Source organism: Xiphias gladius, chromosome 7 (assembly GCF_016859285.1).
Source record: "Xiphias gladius isolate SHS-SW01 ecotype Sanya breed wild chromosome 7, ASM1685928v1, whole genome shotgun sequence".
Lineage (NCBI taxonomy): Eukaryota > Metazoa > Chordata > Actinopteri > Istiophoriformes > Xiphiidae > Xiphias > Xiphias gladius.
In genome coordinates this window covers 4,859,901-4,882,189 of record NC_053406.1, presented here as the reverse complement: position 1 = coordinate 4,882,189, position 22,289 = coordinate 4,859,901, and the positions used below count along the sequence as shown (strand labels likewise).

Below are 22,289 nucleotides of genomic sequence, written 5' to 3'. Positions count from 1 at the left end.
TGCGGTGATCTATTATATCTATATTCAAGTGATGTTGGGGACGAATAAACATTTCCATTAGGGTCTGTGGTTAACTAATCTAGCAACATAGACTTGGTAGATAAATCAGATGAAGGCCACCCATTACACTAGGCAGCTGCTTTTTGAGATAGCTATTTTTTAATTACCTGGCTTTTGGTCTTTGTAAGTTGTAAAATTTTGTCCCTCTGGAAACCAATATGAACTTTTTGACTGTTAGCCACAGCTTGGAAAAAATAGCAAAAGCAAAAGTAGCTACGCTAACCGAGTGCTACCGGGAAATTTAGTTGAACTCCCCACAACCGGACATGAGGGGACACAAACACACAGAGAAAAGAGGAGAAAGAAAAGACTGGTTGAAAATAACAGGAAGAACTTGAAGTCTTGTTAAATTTTCAGATCAGTCAGACTAAGCCCTTTTAAGTTGACTTCACGTGAAATTCATAAACCTTAATAAAAATGTACGTTAAGGTACTATCTACATTGCCAGTAGGTGTGAATGTGAGCATGACTGGTTGTTTGTCTCTGTGTGTCGCCCCTGTGGTAGACTGGCAACATGTCCATGGTGTACCCTGCCTCTCGCACAAAGCCGGCTGGAATTGGGTCCCCCCGCGACCCTTAAAAAGGATAAGAGGTATAGCTAATGGATTAATGGACGTCTGGTACTGACAAAAGATTGATTCCACAAAATTCCAGTATGATGTTTTACAGTGTACAGTTGGTGCATTGGTTGTTTGGGGTGAATAAACACGCGCTGCAAAAACAATTCAGCAGTCACATTCATGGTAATAAAACACTGAACACACCTTCATGTCATTCTACTCAAAACTTTCTCTAGTGTCTGGATAGTTAGGGCACTGAATCAGTAGAAATGTGTAGCAATATGTAACAGCTTTGGCTTAAACAACCAGTATAAAAGATGATCAAGACAAAGATCCACTGTATGTGTTAGCCAGCAACTTTAGAATTGAATGTCTCTGCTTGCCCTTGAATTTTCACACTAGATTGAAATAAAAATGAAAACAAATGTTTAGAAGAAATGTGGATATCATGCTCACCCCAGAGAAACTCTTTAAGTTGGGTGGTGGCTCCTAGTGAATTAAATGACATTATATGTGATGAGTGAAAAACAATTTCTCGATGATTTGAAAACTACATGTGAGAAAGGCTAGATTAGAAATAAATCATTGATGCTAATAAACAGACAAACATCAAATTTGTGAACGCATTTTGTCTGAATGCTTGATTATGTAATACTTAATAGTGTTTGATTTTCAGAAACGGATGTTGTCTGATCATTTGTCATGCAACGCTGGATGATCTTGTGTCATGGAATCATTTGTCTCAATTCATAATCAGACGCCTGTTTCATTGATTGACATGCATCGCTGCTGGAGCGAATGCGGTTGCTGGTAATTGGACAGCAGGCTACATCCCAGTGATGATATTTTCCAATATCTCCCAGGACTTCTCATGCATCATTATTTCATCTGAGCTGCTGCTGGAAGACTGTTGTTCAAATACCTCCCTGGTCTTAATGAAGAGATATGATGCTCCTATCCTGATATTTAGCGCAGCATGCACAGAAGAACTCGCCCCAGTACGATTCTTCCCTCCCCCTCCCTCCCCTGCACATTAAACACATGGTATAGCACAGTGTCTTTCATCAATTACAAGAAATGCGATGGGTCACTCCAGGAACAAGGTGGGCCCTGCTCTGGGAGGCAGTCACTGATAGGATGCCTCGGGTGACACAGCTGATGATGAACAGCGCAGCATGCTTAGTTGAACAACCTCGTCCTCGTAGACCACTTGCCTATAACTCAACCAAATTTTAGTTGTAAGATGACAGTAATTGGACACAATTTTCAACCTGTTAAAACTGCTTTCTAGAGGGAATTTGCAGGTTTGAGAAAAGCTAAATTTAATGGGACTACGGAAAGCTCACTGGAAGTTAAGAAAAACAACCAAATTAAATGCACAGATGTCAAAGATAACGGCTAAATAAATACAAAAATTTTAAAGTTCTGTATAACAAAAGAAAGTGAAATAAAGAGTTTAGGGTCAAAAGAAATGTTTCTGGCGACATTAAAAAATAAATTGTCATATGAGTAGACAAAATATATAATGTTACCATGAAGTCCTGAAATAACCAAATATATTTTTAATAACTCTGCTGGTTATTTTGAGTAAGAACTGATACCTTTTTAGCAGGTTATGGAAGCATTTGATTCAGCGTTGCCATTGGCACTAAGCATCCTAGGCTTAGCCTATAACATAAGCAGCTAGAGGCAATGAAAGGTCAGTAGGCAGGTTTACAGGTTGGAAAAGGATGAGGGTGTTCAACACTTTTTTGGCACAATGGCACGGATGGGCTTTGGCTGAGCCTGGCCATCGGCATTTGGGATTAGCCCTAGAATGAAATGGCGGGGTGACAATCAGTTGATTGGCTGATGAACCTGTTGCCGGGAGGATTCCAGGCATTTGGGTAGCCCCGATCGGTGGCTCTTACCACGACGGATATCCTGACTCGTTTTGATGGCTTCCTGAGCTCAGGAGACGTGGGGCTCTCCATGTTGTTGTTTTTCTTCCGGACGATCAGAAACAAGCACATAATGTTAACAACCACCTCAACGTCAGTTTGACTTTGCAAAAACTAAACTTCCTTTCAAAGCCCCTTTGATTTGACCAATCTTAACTGCAATGCTGGAGAAAATATAAAATGAAACCTTATTTCTGTGAAACAAGCCATTAGCAGGGTGGTGCAGGAGTGCAAGACTGAGACAAAGTGAAGAAGGTTTTATATAGAGGCCGACTGAGATACTGCGTGTGTGTGTGTCCTGTATATGTGTTTGTCTGTTTGTGTTGGGGGCGCTGTACTGTAGAGCGTGAAGGACTGTATGTGAGAGATAGCATAGGACTGTGTGGGTGTACAGAACGTGTGAATGACAGGATGTGAGCCACTGTGTGTGTGTGTGTGTGTGTGTGTGTGTGTGTGTGTGTGTGTGTGTGTGTGTGTGTGTGTACGTGCTTAATGGTGGCGTTGTTAGTGGGTGTATTTGAGGACATAGCTCTCTCACCTCCAGGCCTTCCGTGTCTGGACTGGCACAGAACAGGTTCTTTAAAGCAATGCCTGAATTGTCATGTGGGTCTGAAAGAGAGAGAGAGATATATTCAAAACAGCGAAACAATCTGATATCCCTGGTCTCCAAACTTTAGATAATCATGTGCCTTCCGTTTGCAGACTTAATCTTACTCGTCCCATCTAGAGAAGAGTTTCAAATGCATATTCTACAAAAATTCTGTCAGGCGTGGCCATTGATGATGTATCTAGAGAAGACCAAGATCTTGATTTTCCAGGGAAATCGGGACATGTTTTTAGTGGTATTTATTGAGATTGAATGAACACATAACTAAACATATTCAAGACTACGAATGACATCTACAGGCAATTTCACCTTGGTTGTAAATGATCTTAAAGGCAGAGGGAGGAGGACTCTCTATGCCATAAAAATAGCGTCATCAAAGAGATACAGGTGCATGGGGGAGGTAGAAAGAAAACCCCAACTCATGAAAGCTTATGGGTATATCAACAAGAAAAACTTTTTTTATGGTTTAAACTGCACAAATCATAAAATCGGAAACTGTCCATTTTTTTCAAAATTAGCTACATTAGCCATTAAGCCTATGACACACTGATGAAAGTACTGCAATATTTTGTGCTATACGAAGGCAACTGGACTTGCTTGAAGTCCTTGAAGACGTTTCGCCCCTAATCTGAAAGGCTTCTTCATTTCTAACTGACTAGTGGGGAGTGTCAGGTATTTATGTACACATTTTGGCCAGAGAAGACCAATGGTTTGAAAGAGGAGTGAAAGAAGCCATCTTTGTCAATCTGGAACAACCATCAATAAACAGAGGAGGTGGACTGAGACACCACCTGTCAGCAACCTACAATGCAGTTCTAAATTCACTCCCCAGATAGCTGAACACCCATCCACACCAGGACTCATGTGACCTCAACGACTCACATGTTGGCAGGGTGGGTCAACGATTCACTTGTCACCCTAACGAACCTCAAGGTGTTAGTACCCATCCGCACCTTGACCGATTTGAGCCTAACGACTCACATGATGACTGGGAGGGTTAACGACTCATGTGGATCTCAACGTCTCACTTTTGTTGCAGATCTCACCAGAGGATAAATACGTGGAACTCCTCACTAGTCAGTTAGAGCTGAAGAAGCCTTTCAGATGAGAGGCGAAAGTCTTCAGGAACTTCAAGCAAGTCCAGTTGCCTTCGCATAGCACTTACAGTATACCATGACCTGGATGACTGAGAATCTTCACAGACATATTGCAATATCTATATATTTGAAGTATTACGAACCAGGTGTCTGTGGCGATATTCGCAGAAAAAAATGCTGTATTAAGTTACTGCTAATGCAAACGGAACATTTCCAACTGCAGCTTCACATTAAAAGCATATAACTGGCGAAACAAAAGTTGCTTTTATTATGAAGTAGTGTGTGCAGTGCAGTGTGTTTGTCAGTGAGTTTAGCACTAAGTGCTATCATTCATCAAAAATGTGTCTACAAATCAATACAATCGTCATTTTTGGCATTTGGTTTTTTCATCAATTAAGATAGTCATAGTCAGAGACTCCCAAAATAGTTTTTTCATCATCTAAGAGAAGAGAAAAAGGGAGAGAGAGAGAGATGAAGAGGGAGAGGGAGTGAGAGAGAGAGATAGGCTAAGAGGTGCTTTTAGAGAGGCCATTACTTGAGTTTAGAGACAGAGAGGCCATTACAGACACTACTTTCGGATCTATTAAATCCCTTATTCTTTCTCCTCTTGATTGCCTCATCTGTCTACTGTTTGGAAACTCTCTTCTATGTGTGTGTGTGCGTATGTGTGTGCGCGTGTGCGAGTACGTAAGTAAGTGTCTTACTGGTGTGGATCTCAGTGGGTCGCTCAACCACAGAGGATCTTTTCAGAGCAGGTTTGAGGGGCTTCTGAGGAACTGGACGAGTAGGGCTGAAGGATGATTCCTCAGTAGAGATCTGTGCACGTGCACATGCACACACAGGCACAGACATGCGGACGCACACAAAGAAAGATAAGAAACAGCACTCAAAACTCCCAAACCCCAGTCCTGCTTAAGAGATCAACCCCTCTTTCTCTTACTGTGGACTCATTAGACAAATGGATATACTTCTACAGAGTGATGATATAGAGGCAAATCAAAAGGGGGAAACGAGGCAAAACTAAAAGAAAAACCAAATAAAGAAAGAAAAAAAAACAGCTGGAGTTGAGGGCTAAAAGAATGGTTTCATGTTGGCCTCGATTCAAAACTTCATGACTTCAATGACTATCCATGCTGGCATTTCCATGACCTAAAAAACATTTTTGCTTGGTTATGTTAATGAATTTCTGAAGCGGGAGAACATTTTGGTTTCAACCATAAAATGTCACAGATCAAGTGTTTGTGTGAAATTTGAAATATATTCAGCTATAATTCTGTGAAGTTGCCTATTTGTAAATTCATTAACATACTGTATAATAAGCTGGTATTATCTTTTAATATTAGACATCATCAAGCTGGAGTTTCTTTACCTGTTTTACTTATTAAATGTTCGTTTTTGTCTTTTACAAAGTAATTCTGAAATTAAAGAACTGGTGTTTTTTCTTTAAGTCTGCTTTAAATGCATAAGAATGTGGTGAGTCTAGCTGTAACACAACATTCTCACACACACACACACACACACACACACACACACACACACACACACACACACACACACACACACACACACACACACACACACACACACACACACACACACACACACACACACACACACACACACACACACACACACACACACACACACACACACACACACACTCTACTATCCCCATGAGTACATCCATTGATATAATGCATTCCCTAGCCCCTCACCCTAACCTTAACAATCACAACTGAATGCCTAACCCCAACTGTCACCATAACCCTAACCCAAACCTAATTCTAACCTGAACCTTAAAACCAAGCCTGAACCCTCATAAAGCAGTCTCTACCTGACTTGTGCACACAAGTCCCCATGGGTTAGTGTGCATTCAGGTTAAAGTCCCCATCGGGATATAAGAACAAGAGTACACAGACACACAGACACAGACACACAAGAGAAACACACACACACACACACACACACACACACACACACACACACACACACACACACACACACACAAGGGACACACGCACACACACATGTATGCCTGAGGGTGCTCTACTCAGCGCTTCACTGCTAATGGATGAAAGTGAAATGAAGACAGAACAAAGAGATAAATCGACATTTGGAGCACCACAGTACACATAGGACCTGGAACCATTTTAGACATGTACCTAAAACCATTGTGGTGCCTTTCCATATCTCTCTCTTAAACACACATGCTGAACCCCATACAATCTCCTTATCTCTGTTCTTGATGGCTTAATAACACGTGTTAATGCTCTGAGCTATCAAACACACAAACACACTGTGTTTCTGCTCATCAATCTTCACTCAATAACCCATAAGTGAAAATATGCTTGTTTTTATTTAAATTTCTGCAAATTTATTAAAAATCAAAGACTGAAATCTCATATTTACAAAAGTATTCAGACCCTTTGCTGTGACACTCCAAATTGGGGTCAGGTGTATCCTCTGCTTTAATTATCCTTCTAACTAGTCTAGAATTTGATTGGAGTGAAAAACCATGACAAAAACCAAGCCATGAAGTCCAAGGAACTCTCTGTAGACGTAAAATCTTGGGAGGCACAGATCAGGGCAAAGGTGTAAAACCATTTCTAATGCTTTGAGTTTTACCAGGAGAACAGTGGCCTCAATAATTGTGAAACGGAAGAGAATTGGAAGCACCAGGACTCTTCCTAGAGTTAGCTATCCAGCCAAACTGAGTACCGGGGCAAGATGGGTTTTGATCTGGGAGGTGACCAACCCAACAGTCACTCAACCAGAGCTTCAGAGGTCTTCCTTGAGTGGTCAAGCCAAAGTCTTGATTTAAATCCCATAGAACATCTGTTGAGAGACCTGAAGATGACAGTTCACAGGCACTTCCCTTTCAACCTGACAGAGCTTTGGAGGATCTGTCTGGAAGAATGGGATAAAAGGCCCAAATCCAGGTGTGCAAAGCCTGCAGAGACTTATCCAGGAAGACCCCAAGCTGTAATCGCTGCCAAAGGGGCTTCTACAAAGTACTGAATTAAGGATCTGAATACATTTTAAATAAGAGATTTCAGTTTTCTATTTTTAATAAATTTGTAGAATTTCTAAAAACATGATCAATGGGCAAATTGATCAATTTACAATTTAAATCTACAACACAAATCTACAACACAATAAAGAGTAAAAAAACTGAAGGGGTCTGAATACTTTCTGTAATGACTACAAATGAGTCTGAAGTAGATCTTGCAATGTTTGTTACGCTTGACTTATTTTGCTCAGTTTAACCCAACCAACTATTCTGTCATTTTAAAGACCCTGAATTCCTCTTTAATCAGTGAGCTTCTTACTATGAGCAATGGGATTCTACATGAACACATTTGTATATGCCAAAGTTACACCAGTTTTGGATATTTAACATGAGGTTTCTTTAGTTGTGGTTTTCTCTGTGTTCCTCTCACTGGTTTGAAGTGGGCGGGGCTCAGTTTGAAAATGGTGATGTCACATACTTCTGGATCAGGATTTAGCAGCTTACAGCAATACCAAAGGATGTTTCTTCTCTGATGTTAACTTTATTTGTTGCTTACTTGTTTGTAAATATTAAATGTTATAGCGAAATATTATAATGAATATTTCTATTCTGTCTCACTTAACAATCAATAATAGAGTTTGACTTTATGTAGTCAGCGCTCCTTTCCTTGTTTGTTCTGTCATAATAGCCATCAGTACTGATACTAGCTCTCCTGATCTGGTTTTATTCATTTTCAAATGGCCTCGAAGTCTGGTTTTTAATGTAGGTTTTCTTGTAAACAGAAATCTGAAAAACTAAACTGAAATGATAAGTAGATTAAACAATTAATTTTTCTTCTGGGATAGTAAACTGATCTTTTTAAAAGCAGAATAATTAATCGATTAATTGAGAAGATAACCAATTAAAGAAAATTAATGTTCGTTACATATTTGAAAAATTAGTACTTGAATATGCATCATGTAAAAACAGATAATAGAGCCCAGGGTTTTTCCAAATGTTGCTAGTTGTCCCACCACGCCCCATGTCTCAAACTGCAGTGACTCTGACCTGGAAGCGGACCTCCTGACTGACCCGCTGGCTTTCGTCCTCACTGCCAGGGTTTGACATGACTGACAGGCGTTTCTTCTCTGCGGCAGCTCGCTCCCTGATGTACTCTAGCCGTCTGGTATGTCCAAGCTGCTGGGACAGCAGCGACTGGAGTTGGGCACGCTCGATGGAGCCCAGCAGGATCATGGACTCTTCAATAGGAGACACAGACAGAGGGGAGAATTGAGAAGAAAGGAAAGTGGAAGAGGATGGGAGGAGTGGAAGGCCGTTTTGTGGAAGAGAAAAAAGAGAGGAGGAAGAAAGGAGCAAGAGCAGGAAATAGAGACCAGGGCCAGGAGGATGAGAAGAAGACAGTAAAACAGCTTTAGGGGGGAAGAATGAGAAGACTGCAGGAGATTCCAGACACATTTTGCAGCTCTGCAGAGAGATCAGCTGTGTTACATAACAAGAGCCAGGAATGCAGTAAATGTGTATTAACTAACGTGTCTATGTGTGAGTGTGCGTGTGAGGGTGCCAGCTTGCTCGCTTTAAGTAATTGCCTTTGTGACAGTACGTGCTGATTATGTATTTGGTTAAATGCCGCAGCTAATTGTTCCTGCACGATTGCATAATTGAGACAGTGTTGGAATACCAAATTTGCACTTCAGGTGGTGGCGAGCATGGCCCCATCAGCAAGCTGTGCCCAGCCAAGTTTTTCAATCAATTAATCACTTTAATGAGCACGCCACCAAGGTCACTGGAATTTGTTTATGGTATGGACTGGAAGGGATGCTCAGTCTAAGAGCATCAGCAACATCAAACACAGACATCAGTATGACATCAGAAACAGTGATAAGTTCAACACACTGTATTTTACGCTTAGTGTATAGTAAAAAAAAAAAAAAAAAGGACAATCAAACAATATGGTGTTTTGACTATAGTAACTTCTCTCAAATGTCTGATGAAAGTTGAACTGTCTTGAAATTATAAGCTTAATAAAATGGCAGGAAAGTCTGTTTTCCCTAGTTGATTTAGTATTTCCAATACTTTGATTTAATCAAGCCATGTGATCAGGGTCAACACTTTTTGTTTTTTTCTGAATCCTTTATATTTACATACAATGTAAATGAGGGTTGAAGGTAAGATCTGACACAATAACCAGTTCAGCAGGTGCAAAAATACCTGTAACTGTGGAGGCTTGACTGTCTATTAATATTTTTTTTAAAGTGCATCACACATCAGGCAATAGTGCTGTATACAGACATTGTTTTTTTGGAAAAGAAGTGAAGCCTCAAATGTGTTGAATAACTGAAAACTACTTTATTTCGGGGTTAAAGCTGTACTACTATACAGTTTTTGGCCACATTTGGGCAGCAGAACAAACCTTCTACACAACATTTGCATAGTATCACTTCATAAAAATGTTATGGTGTCTGTGCTAGCAAGCAGTTGTCCATTAGCAAATTCATCAAACACGGAAAAAAATTATAAGTCATATTTGTCTCCACCCAATGAATGTAAGTCCAATATTCACTCCTTTAAGCTCGATTTTTGGTCTCCACCAGTATTTCTGGCTTTTTAGCTGTCAAATGCTCCAATATGTTCACCAGCTAGTTGCTAACTGTGTCTGTTTGCCGTTTGGTGCTGAGCAGGTATTGTACAGTGGGTAGGAAAAATTTTATGAGAGTAGCTGCCTGCTTAACTGGAAATTAGTGTGCGTGAATGGAATATACTAGATGATACACAGTGAAAAAAGCCAATATAGGACAAATAGAAAAAATGTAATGAGTTACTGCTTTATATGAGTATTAAAATATACAATCCGGATTATTAAGGTTGTTACAATACATTTTAATGCTTCTCCCACTGTATGTGTGCCTATGTGTGTGTTTGTGTCTCACCAGCTGATTCCACCAATGCCAGGGTCTTGAGGTGGCCTGTCAGCAGGACGTTATGCAGGTCTCTGTAGCAGCAGTTGAGAGTGATGTACCGCACGTCCCGCACCATAATGTCCTCCACACGAATATTATACTTCCTGAAATGAGAAAAAGGAGAGGAGAAAAATAGATGCGATAAGGAGGAGGAAGATGAGAACTGGTTAAGGAGATGAGAGATAGAAGTAGGCGGTAAGGTGAGAAGAAAAGGAAAGATGGATCCACATTACAGCATCAAATATTATTTCCTTGAAGAGTCTGAACATATACTCTGCTGACTTTTAAAAATTTACATTGACTATAATCCTTTGGTAATACCTGTTTTGGTGACTTGTTACTGAACTATGCAGTAACTTCAGCTTGGTTAGTGCAGTTTTCATAAAAACGTTTCTCTGCAAAGATCTATAAGTGATACTGACAGCACATTCTTCCTTTAGCTGACCGTTGAGTCCAACGTGTTACACTATCAACACTCAACACATCATCCGGATGTTAGTGCTAGCAACGGCATGACCAAGTGTACGGTAGGGGGCTGTGGGTGACATTGTGTGAACAGCTCTTGCCTCAGCAGAATCATACATCCTGGTACATCAGTCACAAACACTAAGCTGTCTCTTCCTGCCTGAGCTTCCCAAAACCTGCAAACACCACAGCAGTTGCTCAATGGCTTCCGCTGCCAAGCCCCATATCCGTGCCAGAACACAGGCTCTGGCCAATCCTCTGCTCCTTGCTGCGGTGACAACTCAATACACTGACCTTTCTTCAAATACAAAGTTAATTTGATGACCAGTCTCCCCAGCTCCAATTCAGTACAAAAGAGCTAAGAATTGGTCTTGTATCCCTATTAAAAAAAAGGCATGTGTACAGCACCAGGAATTGGCACCAGTACAATTCTGGGCTACAAAAAAATTTTTATAGGAAGGTTCTCTATGGGTCCTTATGTTGTGTTGTAACAAACCACTAAATAGTGCATTAAATGCTCCCTACCAATAGCATTAAAGGGTCAGTTCACCCAGATTACTCAAAATTATAAAATACTGGTATCTTAAAACTGTCACCAAACAAGACTACTGAAATGGGAGGATTCTGCAAAACCCCCAATTATGTTTTGATACAGCAAAATGACAATATTTTTAATTTGTCTGAAAGTTGGGCTGGCTAGATGCCCCTCCACCACCTTGACCTTTGCACCCTTAAAGCTGGGATATGCTTGAAACAACTGGCTCATACGCTGTATTGTGCAACCAAACCTGAGGGCAAAAATGTTCATAGCTTTTCCAAATGGCAGCACACAGAGTCTGGGTGACAAGCCTGCCGCCATAGAGAAGTGATAACGGCACACACTTTTCTGCTCAAAGTCATTCATGGTGGTGCACCTGTTTTTACACATTAAAAGTGACAGAAGTAGTTATGTGGAGAATTAAAAAAATGAGCTTGAGTAAGAAGTTCAAATCCAGCATACAGTTACACCTCCACACACCTGGCCAATCACTGCACCGATCATTGTGGCCGTGCTCGTGAGACTATAGGTTTTGCAAAGTTAAAAAAATTTTGGCATCTAAAAACTGTGGCCAGAGGGGATTTCTGAAGCTGTTTGACCATTAGATAAGAACTTTGTTTGAAACATCTTGACTGTTTTCCATGCCACTACACAAAGGGCATGCTATCTCCTGCATTAGCACAGGAGATAGTATGCACTGGGGATGCTTGGCTGGGTATTTAGCCATGCATCCAGTGTTGGGCTTATTTTTCTAGGTTTTGAGGTTAATCTAAACTCTTTTATGTGTACTCACAGCATTGAAAAATGACATTACTGGCACCAGCTTTCATTATTCATCTGAACTACTTTTAACAGAAAAATAGTCACTATTAAAAACTCTTTGCATTGAGGTCTGTGGATTTTCCAGAGTAACATGGACACTGTTCCTGGAAAGAGATCTTCTGATGAATTTTTGAATTACACTTTTCAGTGCTTGGATCACCAGAAAAAAAAAAAAATCAATTTATTTCCAGTGGTTAAAAAATCTTATCATATATTTAATAAAATGCATGGATAGATACCACTAGAGGTAAGTGAGAGAGTATGTTTCTGTGTTATTTGGGTGAAATAGCCCTTTAATAGGGTAACAGGTGAGGTCCCCATTTTGAATTTTGGTTTCATCTTTGATGCCAAGTGCTCACAGTGGCTGTATTACACAGATCAAGATCACCTGTCAGTCAAACAGTGCAGGCCAAAGTCTTTTTTATTGAATTTTTTGCTGCTCAACATTGAACTTTTGCTGCTGTTCTGAATCTTTTTAGCCACTGTGACCTTAATTTCTCATATCAGCTTCTGCATTCTTTTTTTGTTTATCCTAAAAAAACCCAAAAGGTCCATGGGGATCCAAAGCAATTTTTCTCCATTACAGATGTACCAGACACCTACTGTTATCAATAGCAAATGAAATAGACATGGTAAATCTGATATATTTATCAGTCTGTGATAGAAAAGTACAAAAAAATATCTAAGTAAAAAGATCCTTTGAAAAAAAACGTCACACTTGAAGAATGCTTATTTTTCCTGATGAACTGTCAGCCTCTTTTAATTTGCTGGTGGATCTGAGAGAATAATGTAATGCATGCCTCTGAATTGCCCACAACCGCTGCCAAGACTAATTTCCCTCAGGATATCAAAGGCAGTTGATGAAATCTGATTGGTTTCCTCTTAATTGAACCTCCTCCCCTGGAAAGGCTGGGCAATACATCTGATCAGTTTGAGCCATCTTGCTTTCATCCTAGGCTTATAGATTTGAGCCAAGATAAACAGACTTATAGGGTTATAAATCCGGGCTTATAGATCATCCATTCTGTCTAGAGTAGAGTGGTGAGGCTCGGGGCGTCGATGTGTGTGTGTGTGTGTGTGTGTGGGGGGTGCAATAAAAGGATGTTTGTAATGATCCAGAGAAAATGTGATCACCCCTGGCTGTGCTCCCTGCCAGAAGAGCAGAGACAACAGTGGACCGTACACGATACATGGCCGTTATGAAATGCTAAGAAACACAGAATGACATAGAGAAATAAATGACTGTGCATGCATACAGATGCGCTGAGTGATGTGTAATTGTTCCCACACTTAAAATGCCAATCCAAAGCTGGAGGGGAGAAAACAAGAGACTGGTCTGAATTAAAAAAGGGAGCGAAGAGGTGGAAAAGGTTTCATATGTGCTACTGGGTATGATTAGACAGAAGGAGTGGGTAACAGCATGTCTGTGGTGGAAATATATGTGTGATATAGATGTGTGAGCCATATCTACAAAATCTACATAGAAATAAAATATAAGAAATCCAATTCTCTCCCCGTCTCCCCGGGTTTGCAAGAAAAATGCACATCATCATATGTGTGTATTGCACGACAGGCTATATACGAGTGTTCCTATGTGTTAGTGAGTATGTGGGTGGACGGTTGCGTGGGTGTGAGATGGATAATTTCCAGTTTGAGTGAAAAACACATTCGGCTTGGAGGGGGCCACGCTACCTACAGTGTCTCACTCCCCCCTCTCTTGTATGCTGCAGTAATATAACACGTGCAAACACACACACATAAGCTAAGTGATGGAAGCAGAAAGAGGTTGAAAAAAGTAAATGAAGGATGGAGGGTAGTAGGAGCTTTCGTTAGACCGACTCAAGTTGATAGTGTGTGTGTGTTATTAAACATTGATGATTCAAGGAGATTACATTTTTGTGTAGGTGTTTGTGTGTGTGGGCTAACTGTTTACACCAACACACACACACACATATACACATATATTGAAGGGAATACTGAGAGTTTCTCAATCGTTACGCCACTTTAAACATTTTAAAACATGTCATTATGTTGAGATAATTTGATATTTTTTGATGGTCGATGATCTCATCATGACTTACTTTCACTTTACATGTACACACACACACACACACACACACACACACACACACACTTTCTAACAGGCTCTCAATCATCTTTATGCCTGGGCAACTTTTTACATTTGGAAACTGTGTTTATCTCTCAATATAAATGACTTGACTGTGTGTTGATGATCGTTGATCATCTTATGTTGTAATGACTGTGCACACGGACATACCAACACACAGAAGATGTCGCATGTTTTCCTGATTACATTTCTAATTAATTCACTTGAAATTGTCAAAACTTTGATTAGTAATATTTTATGAAGTTTTACAGACCTGCAGAGATAGAGTTACAGGAAAGGTAAAGGATAATTCCCGTGGATTACAACTTTAAATGTATTTTTGTAGTTTGGGCCATCATTTCTATCAGTTATGATAATATTTAACCCTGCTACTTCTTTGGAGGTAAACCAAAAGCGAGCATGCCAAGGAAAACTGTGTGTTACAGTAAGTATGGTTGTACAGCGTGCAAAATACCCTATGGCAATCAGGGGGTCCCTTGCCAAGCGCGGTACGTCCTAAACAGAGTACGCCAACACCTGCCACACATCAAATGGCAATAACACTGCACAATGATCTATCTATATGCAAGGAAAAGTTCATATTGAAAACATGTCAAAACAGTTAAAACAAGTGTAAAGGATTGTACTGCTATAACACTGTTGAACTCAGTGGCGGGGTTCAAAAAAAAAGAAAAAAAGATCAAAATCGATGCAGCAGAATCAGTCTTTTTTTTTTTTTCATTCCACACACTCATCTTCCTTGTTGCCTGCAATACCCACAAGGCAACTTGGCTTGATTCCCTCAACTCTGTTCAGGTGTGTTAGGGTAGTAGTGGCTAATGTAATCTGGAGCTGCTAGCCTCAAGCCTCCAAACATCCAGATTTTATTCATTTTCTAGACTTCAAGTCTTCAGCCCCAACCATCTGTAAATCGAGAGACATGAATTTAGGCAATTTATCAGATTTTGTGCAGCTCTCTGGATCCACAAAGAGAGTCTTGCACGGGTCCACCTTGCCTACCTGTACCTGCCTTGCACCCGCACAGCTCAGTGTTTGAGGGAGTATGTTAACAAAATGATCTCTAAATCAATTCCAGGTCTGAGAGTAGGCCACTGGGCAGTGTAGGCGACATCTTACGGTGCCAAGCAACTGTTGGGACAGACGAAGACCAGAGGAATTAAAGGAATGATAAAAATAAATACAAACACAAAGATATGTGAAGACTGCTGAGGAAAGGCATGTGTTTCAGCATGCTCTGTTCACTCCTGTTAACCTGCTCAGACCAACTTGTTGGCAGAGGCGCAAACTTTATAAAATTGTGTCTTCAGGTATTGCCATTAACTATTCAAACATTAGGACATGGCAGTGTTATTTAACATTTTATCATTTAAACAAACAAAAAGACTTGACAACGTGGATAAACATTGTTAAATATATAATAATATGATGTTTTGAGACCCACAAAAATATGATTCTGATGTTTTCAGGGGGTTCTAGGTGTTAATTAAGACCGCTTGATTGTTTAAAACCTGTATGGTCAGCTATGTCACCAATTAACATAGTGATTATTATTTTGTCACAACCAATCACTGATTGCTTAATCTATGAAAATCAAATCCAAGTTGTAATAAATACGGAACTATCCTTTACATCAAGTACATGAGCTCACTTATATCATAATAGATGATTCTGTAAGGCCTGAGAGCTTGTTTGCACTCCTGTGCATGTGTCTACAGTGCGTTAAGTATTTTGCCACATTATATAATCGGCAAAGAGAAAATATGCAACAGTTCATTGAAAACACTGCTCACATTACACACAGCTTCTTTCTTTCTTTCTCTCCCACACACACACACATACACACACGCCCACGCACAGGACAAGAGAGAAAGCATGTGATGGAGAGGCTATGAGGTCGCAGCAGATAATAAGGAGAAACAGAAGAGAAGAGAACTACAGAGATAGAGTGAAAGAGGAATAGATAATGGAGAGGTGGGTAGACTGGGTCAACTGAGGTGCCGATGTAGAAAGTGAAGGACGCAAGTAGTAGACAGAGACGGAACTCTTCAGGGGACAGCCACAGATAATGATGAACAGATGGAGGATGAAATAAAATTTTTCCTCATTACTCCCAATTTGTGAATGATGCATCCAAACTATTATCTCCACCTAATGATTTGCCAAAGTCTATAACAATAATCGCTTCCAAACAATTACATGAAAAGTGCTTCTGTGTGGTTTCAGAGAGCACGGAGGACACCAAGCAGCTGGTTACCCCATTCACAATTTCATGACTGGTATAAATTATTAATGAGTGACGGCATTTAAAATCCATGTAACGCTGAACCACTGAGCCAGGCACTTTCACCCATCTTTGTCTTTTTGTAAAACAAATCCCACTCTCCACGTGCACCCTGAGGGTAAGAGTGTGTGCTATTTAGAGTTCAAGCAACTAAATTAAAAGCAATATTTAAAACAATTAAGACTTCCTGTGCACTATTAAAACATTAGATTAAAACTGGAAACACATACACCTTTCTAAGCCATGATGATTAAACTTCCACAGCAGAAGAAATAAACCCCTGCAGAGCAAATAAAGACTTTCAATATCAGTCAAACAAAACCAATTGTGCTGCAACATGGACTTGTAATACATATGCTATATGGATTGGTAAACTGAATATTCATTCATGCCATTTGCATACATTTCATATATTTTAGCCACACAAAGCTAAGCTAATGTAAACTAATCTCTATGGATGGTAATGTTGGTTCCTCAGTCTGCTCAACACTTGGTCCAGAGTAAAATATCTCAACAACTGTAATGAGATGACGTGGCTGCCAGAGGATGAATAACGCCAACAACAGGTCAAAATTTGTGTTCCCTGCACATTAGTTCATCATACCACTAAAAGTAATAGCTGAATTCCCATCCAATGTGCCAATCAGGAGGCTTTCGTGCTAGAATTGGTTACTTGTAAGATGGCTTCAGTAACCTTTTCTAATCTACAGTACGTACTCGTGGTGTCCCCAGCCAAGCTCTGGAAGGTAGGGCAGCTTCTTGATCCTGATGATGGAGTCATAGAGGGAGGGCTGCAGGGACTGGGCCACGGCGTTGGCCAGGATCACTGCTATCATCACCGGCAGGATGTGGGAGATCTGACCAGTCAGCTCGAAAACGATGACCGCGGTGGAAACCGTGTGGGTGACCGCTCCTGACAAGGCTGCCGCACCTTTGGGTGGAGGGAGAGGACAGTGATGTGAGTGAAAGAACGGAGAAGGACTGCAGAAAAGCAATTGTTCAGATCAGTGGTGTTTCAAGGTGGAGTCTGGGGCTATCTATAGGTGTCCTTGAGGGGGTTTCAAGGGCATCATCCATTGAAATGCGAGACAGTTCAATATTAACAAGATTTCGAGTGCAATAAATAATATTTTTACTACAACATAGCACATAATAGAGAGGACTGTTGATCAATAAAAACATCCCAACATCTTGACTGGTTTCTCACTTTCAAAACTCACTTCACCAGACCTGTTTGTTTCTGAAAACACAGAAAGTAAATAACTAGATTTACTTAAGTCCTGTAATAAGGTCCAATCTTGAGTTACTTCTACTTTACACGAGTATTTCTACGTATACATTTCAGGGAGAGGCATTGTACTTTTTCCTCCACTACATTTATTTGAAAATTGTTAGTGGTTACCTTAAGATAAATATTTACACAGTAAACCTATGGTGAGTTTAAAATACAATGCAATGTTATAGATTAAACTTTCCAACAGTCTGAAGTAGTTAAGACTAGCTCCACCTCCACTTCATACAAAATTAAAATCAGTAAATTGAACAGTAATAATAGCGTGATAATAGCATATTCCTTACTGTGGTGGATATGTGACTGTCTGACTTTTTTCTCAGAGGCTGTTGTAAGACGTACCACAGACACTGGAATGGTTACTGATGGGCTAATACATGTCATACATAATTTTATGCACTTTTACTGGACCAGAAATGTACAGAAACATAAAAAGGACTATCCTAATCATGGTTTGCACTTTCATCATTATTATTTCAACATGCACAGTTATACTGCTACCAACAGTATAACTTTGCATGTGGAAATAATATTTGTAATAATCTGTTCAATACTGGAACATTTGGGGTTCAGATCATAAACACAATATAATGTACATTCAGCATTATTGATCCAATACACAAAACCTCACTTCAACTTTAAAAATTAATTTACTCAAAGATTCTAAGTTGTCATCCTGTTATCAGTTTCCTTGACCTGACAAAGCGCTCTCTCCTTTATACCGTATACTCCCAGCCCAACAAACCAAAGTCACAGTCTTCTCCACACAAACTTCTCTCATATACTCGTATGGCAAAAAATAGACTTATTCAGCTAATTCAATACAAAAGGGAACCTCAATATTTCCAAATCGTTTTTTCCCAATAAAGTGTTGTGAAAAGAGCAATATAAAAGCTTCATCAAAGCAGACAGAGCAGCATCGGGCAAAGTGAGCCTTCACTGCTCAACAGAGAAAATGGATGAGTCCAATCCAAATAATGAGATGAACATTGGAAAAAAATAGTGAAGAATGAAAGCATTAAAACAAAGTGAAAAGAGAGAGAAGAGCAGAGAGAAACAGATTGTGGGTGAAAGAGTCTACAAAGGGAGGCTTCACTGTTCTTTCTCATAACTTAATTAAGCCTGTGTATGTCTGCCTATCCGCCTCAGATAAATGCTGCTGCTCCCTCTGCCCATCGTAACATTTAGTCCTTCAAGCGAGCTCCGCTGCGAGTTGAAAGAGGCTCATTCAAGTGTCAGGCCTGTAAAGGACTGAGTCATCAGCTATAGTACACCACATAACAACAGCATCAGCAGCCCAGAAAAACAGCCGCCGCCAACTCGCGACAGCGGTATAATCAGCTTGGCTGTCAACAAGTAGCACAGCGGAGGGAATCACAACACTGCATCTCATTAGACACGCAACCTCGGGAAAGATGGAAATTATGTGGTTATGAAGGGACAGCTGTTGTTCGCCATACATGGAATAAATTAGGATTTTTCTGTTTTAGGCTGAGAACATAATGCTATGAAGTCTTTACTATGTCATATTCATGAAGAAGAACAACAATAACAGTAGCCACTTACTGTTTAACTGTGTTAGATAAAACCATAACTTTATCTGATCTGCTTTGATGGTAAATTTTCAAAATAAATTGTATATGTGAATATTTATGTGAAGAAGCCCAGCTGCATGCAACAGATGTGGACACACTTCTATTCACCATTGGGGGTATGCGTAAGTGAACACGTTCCACATGTGCACTACCACCTAACAGAAAAAATAAGTGCTCCTTTGTTTGTTGAATTTTGATAAACAACATGAAAAAGTAAAAAAAAAAAAAAAGTCATTTAACAAGAATAGGACCAAGGACGGGAAATAAAAATTACATGCATACGGTGCACGAAAGAAGCGTCCAGTTTCCTTGTCCCGAGCATCCACAGTCTGTAAGCCTGCGGTGCGGACTGTATGCAATTTTGGGCAGCACGTCGACATCTGCACAGGGCCCGCAGAGAGACTTGTGGACTTGGGCAGATGATGAAATTTACGTCATGTGGACTCACATGGAGTCCTTTAATACATGGGGACCCGGAAACCATGAATGGGGCTTAAGTGTCTCAGTCACAATCACAGTGTCTCCATGACGTAGTTTATGCAACTGGGAAGTTTATTTTTCAACTGTATCTTCTATCCTTGTCAAAAAATTGTTTTGGTTATGGGCTTATGTTAAAAAAATTTAAAAAAACAAAAACGAAACAAATTACTATCCACTGATACTGGTATCTGCCTTAAAAATCCAGTATCAGTCCGGCTATAACCTTCTGACATTATAAATCTAAAATTTCAGCTCATGCCCTGTGTTCCAGCACAATGTTGCACCCATGTATGCTGACTCTCCTTTTTTTTGCCCTAAAATGTAAGAACTCACAGAAATGACAGATTTAATTTCATAGGATCTGATGAACATTAAGTATAATTAAATATCTAGTTACCTTTTTATCTGTCCCTTCTATGTTTGCCCATTATTCCATGCTATATTTTCTGTTTTGTTTATGCAAAACTTCCCAATTTCCTTGTCTCCAATATGATAACGTGAACGGCGTATCTACAATACCTGGTCGACAATACTACTTTAAGCTCCCACAAAATGCAGGACTTAAAAGTTAGTGTTGCATTCAAATTTCAAACAAAAATCAAACAGGGCTGAAACTTGGCCTGGACTCTGACTAAAGTCATGATGCAAGGAGATGCCACTGGGTGGCTTTAATACCCCCACTGCATCCAATTCAAGATCCTCCTCATCACCTGCAAAACACTCCACAACATGCCCCCTCCTACCTCTCTGATCTCCACCTCCATCACACCCCAGCATGAAACCTCTGCTCAGCTGATTCAAACCTCCCTTCCATCCCCCAGAGGACCAAACAACGAACCTGGGGTGACAGAGCCAACCTCTCTTCCCATGGACGATAAACACTCTACCGGGCTCCCCAGCTTTATAAAGGCACTCAAAACTCACCTTTTTAAAGTTGCTTTTAGCTAAAGCTCAGCTCTGTCACTGATACTTGAATATGAGAGTTTGTCTCATCTTTTTCGCTTTTACTGTAGCTGTACGCCGACCGACTTTTAATACGGTTCTTTTTCCTACTGCTCTGTTTTTTGTGTGTAAATTCTTTTTGCTCATCGTTTATCTCTGTAAAGCATCTCTGAGTGCCTTTAAGAGTGCTGTATAAATAAATATATTATTATTATTATGATTATTATTATTATCATTTTACTGAGAAGCAGCTACTGCGAAGCGCTAACTTAGCTGCAAAGCTTAGCTACCAAGGGCTGTTTGGTTATAATATCTGTCTTTAATGAGATTTACAGATTTTTAGGTAAGAACAGGAACAAAAAATGGGCCCTTCTCATAATTGTATTACACAAAAGGAAATTAAATGTTGTATGGAGAAAATGGAAATACATTAACGATTGAACTACTGAGTAAATAAAAGAGGGACGTTAAGTAATGTAAAAGGTGTTTTAAAAAAAAAGCACTTTATTAGGAACACCTGTAATCCTGCTTCTTTGTGTGCTTATCCAATCAGTCAATCGTGTGGCAGCAGTGCGCTGCATAAAATCCTGCAGATAAAGTTCAGGACCTTCAGCTAATGTTCACATCAGACATCAGAATGGGGAAAAAATGTGATCTCAGTGACTTTGACCGTGGCATGATTGTTGGTGCCAGATGGGCTGGTTTTATTTCTGACACTGCTGATCTCCTGGGATGTCCACACTTAGCAGTCTGTAGAGTTTTTACTCAGAATGGTGCCAAAAAAAAAAAAATAATGATAATAATTAAAAAAAAAAAATGATGTGAGCAGAAGTTCTGCGGACAGAAACACCTTGTGGATGAGAGAGGTCAGAGGAATGGCCAGACTGGTTGGAGCTGACAGAAAGACTACGCTAACTCAGATAACCCCTCTTTACAACTGTGGTGAACAGAGAAGAAACCTCAGAATGCACAACATGTCAAACATTGAGGCGGATGGGCTACAACAGCAGAAGACCATGTCGTGTTCCACTCCTGTCAGCCAAGAACAGAAATCTGAGGCTGCAGTGGGCACAAGCTCATCAACACTGGACAGCTGAGGACTGGAAAAACGTAGCCTGGTCTGATGAATCTGGATTTCTGCTCACTCACGCCGATGGTAGGGTCAGAATTTAGCGTTAACAGAATGAATTCATGAACCCATCCTGCCTTGTGTCAACAGTCCAAGCTGGTGGTGGTGGTGTAATGGTGTGGGGAATGTTTTCTTGGCTCACTTTGGGCCCATTAATACCAATCACTCATCAGTTAAATGCCACAGCCTATCTGAGTATTGTCGCTAACCATGTGCTTCCCTTTATGGTCACAATTTATCATCTTCTAATGGCTACTACCGGCATGATAATGCATCATGTCAGAAAGCAAAAGTCTTCTCAAACTGATTTCATGAACATGAAAATGAGCTCAGTGAACTTCAGTTGCCTTCCCAGTCAGATCTGGATCCCATAGAACCCCTTTGGGA

The 22,289-nt window shown here is 40.1% G+C and overlaps 1 protein-coding gene across 1 annotated transcript in view; it reads right to left on the bottom strand.

Annotated features, from left to right (window-relative positions):
* Window positions 1-22,289, bottom strand: part of clcn2c (chloride channel 2c) — a 168,355-nt gene that overhangs the window by 19,036 nt on the left and 127,030 nt on the right. The window contains exons 15-19 of the mRNA XM_040131541.1: window positions 17,183-17,396; window positions 10,202-10,335; window positions 8,322-8,512; window positions 4,969-5,080; window positions 3,099-3,169 (exon numbers count right to left, since the gene is read on the bottom strand). Coding sequence (XP_039987475.1) covers window positions 3,099-3,169; window positions 4,969-5,080; window positions 8,322-8,512; window positions 10,202-10,335; window positions 17,183-17,396 — 722 coding nt within the window. The remainder of the gene's footprint in view (window positions 1-3,098; window positions 3,170-4,968; window positions 5,081-8,321; window positions 8,513-10,201; window positions 10,336-17,182; window positions 17,397-22,289) is intronic.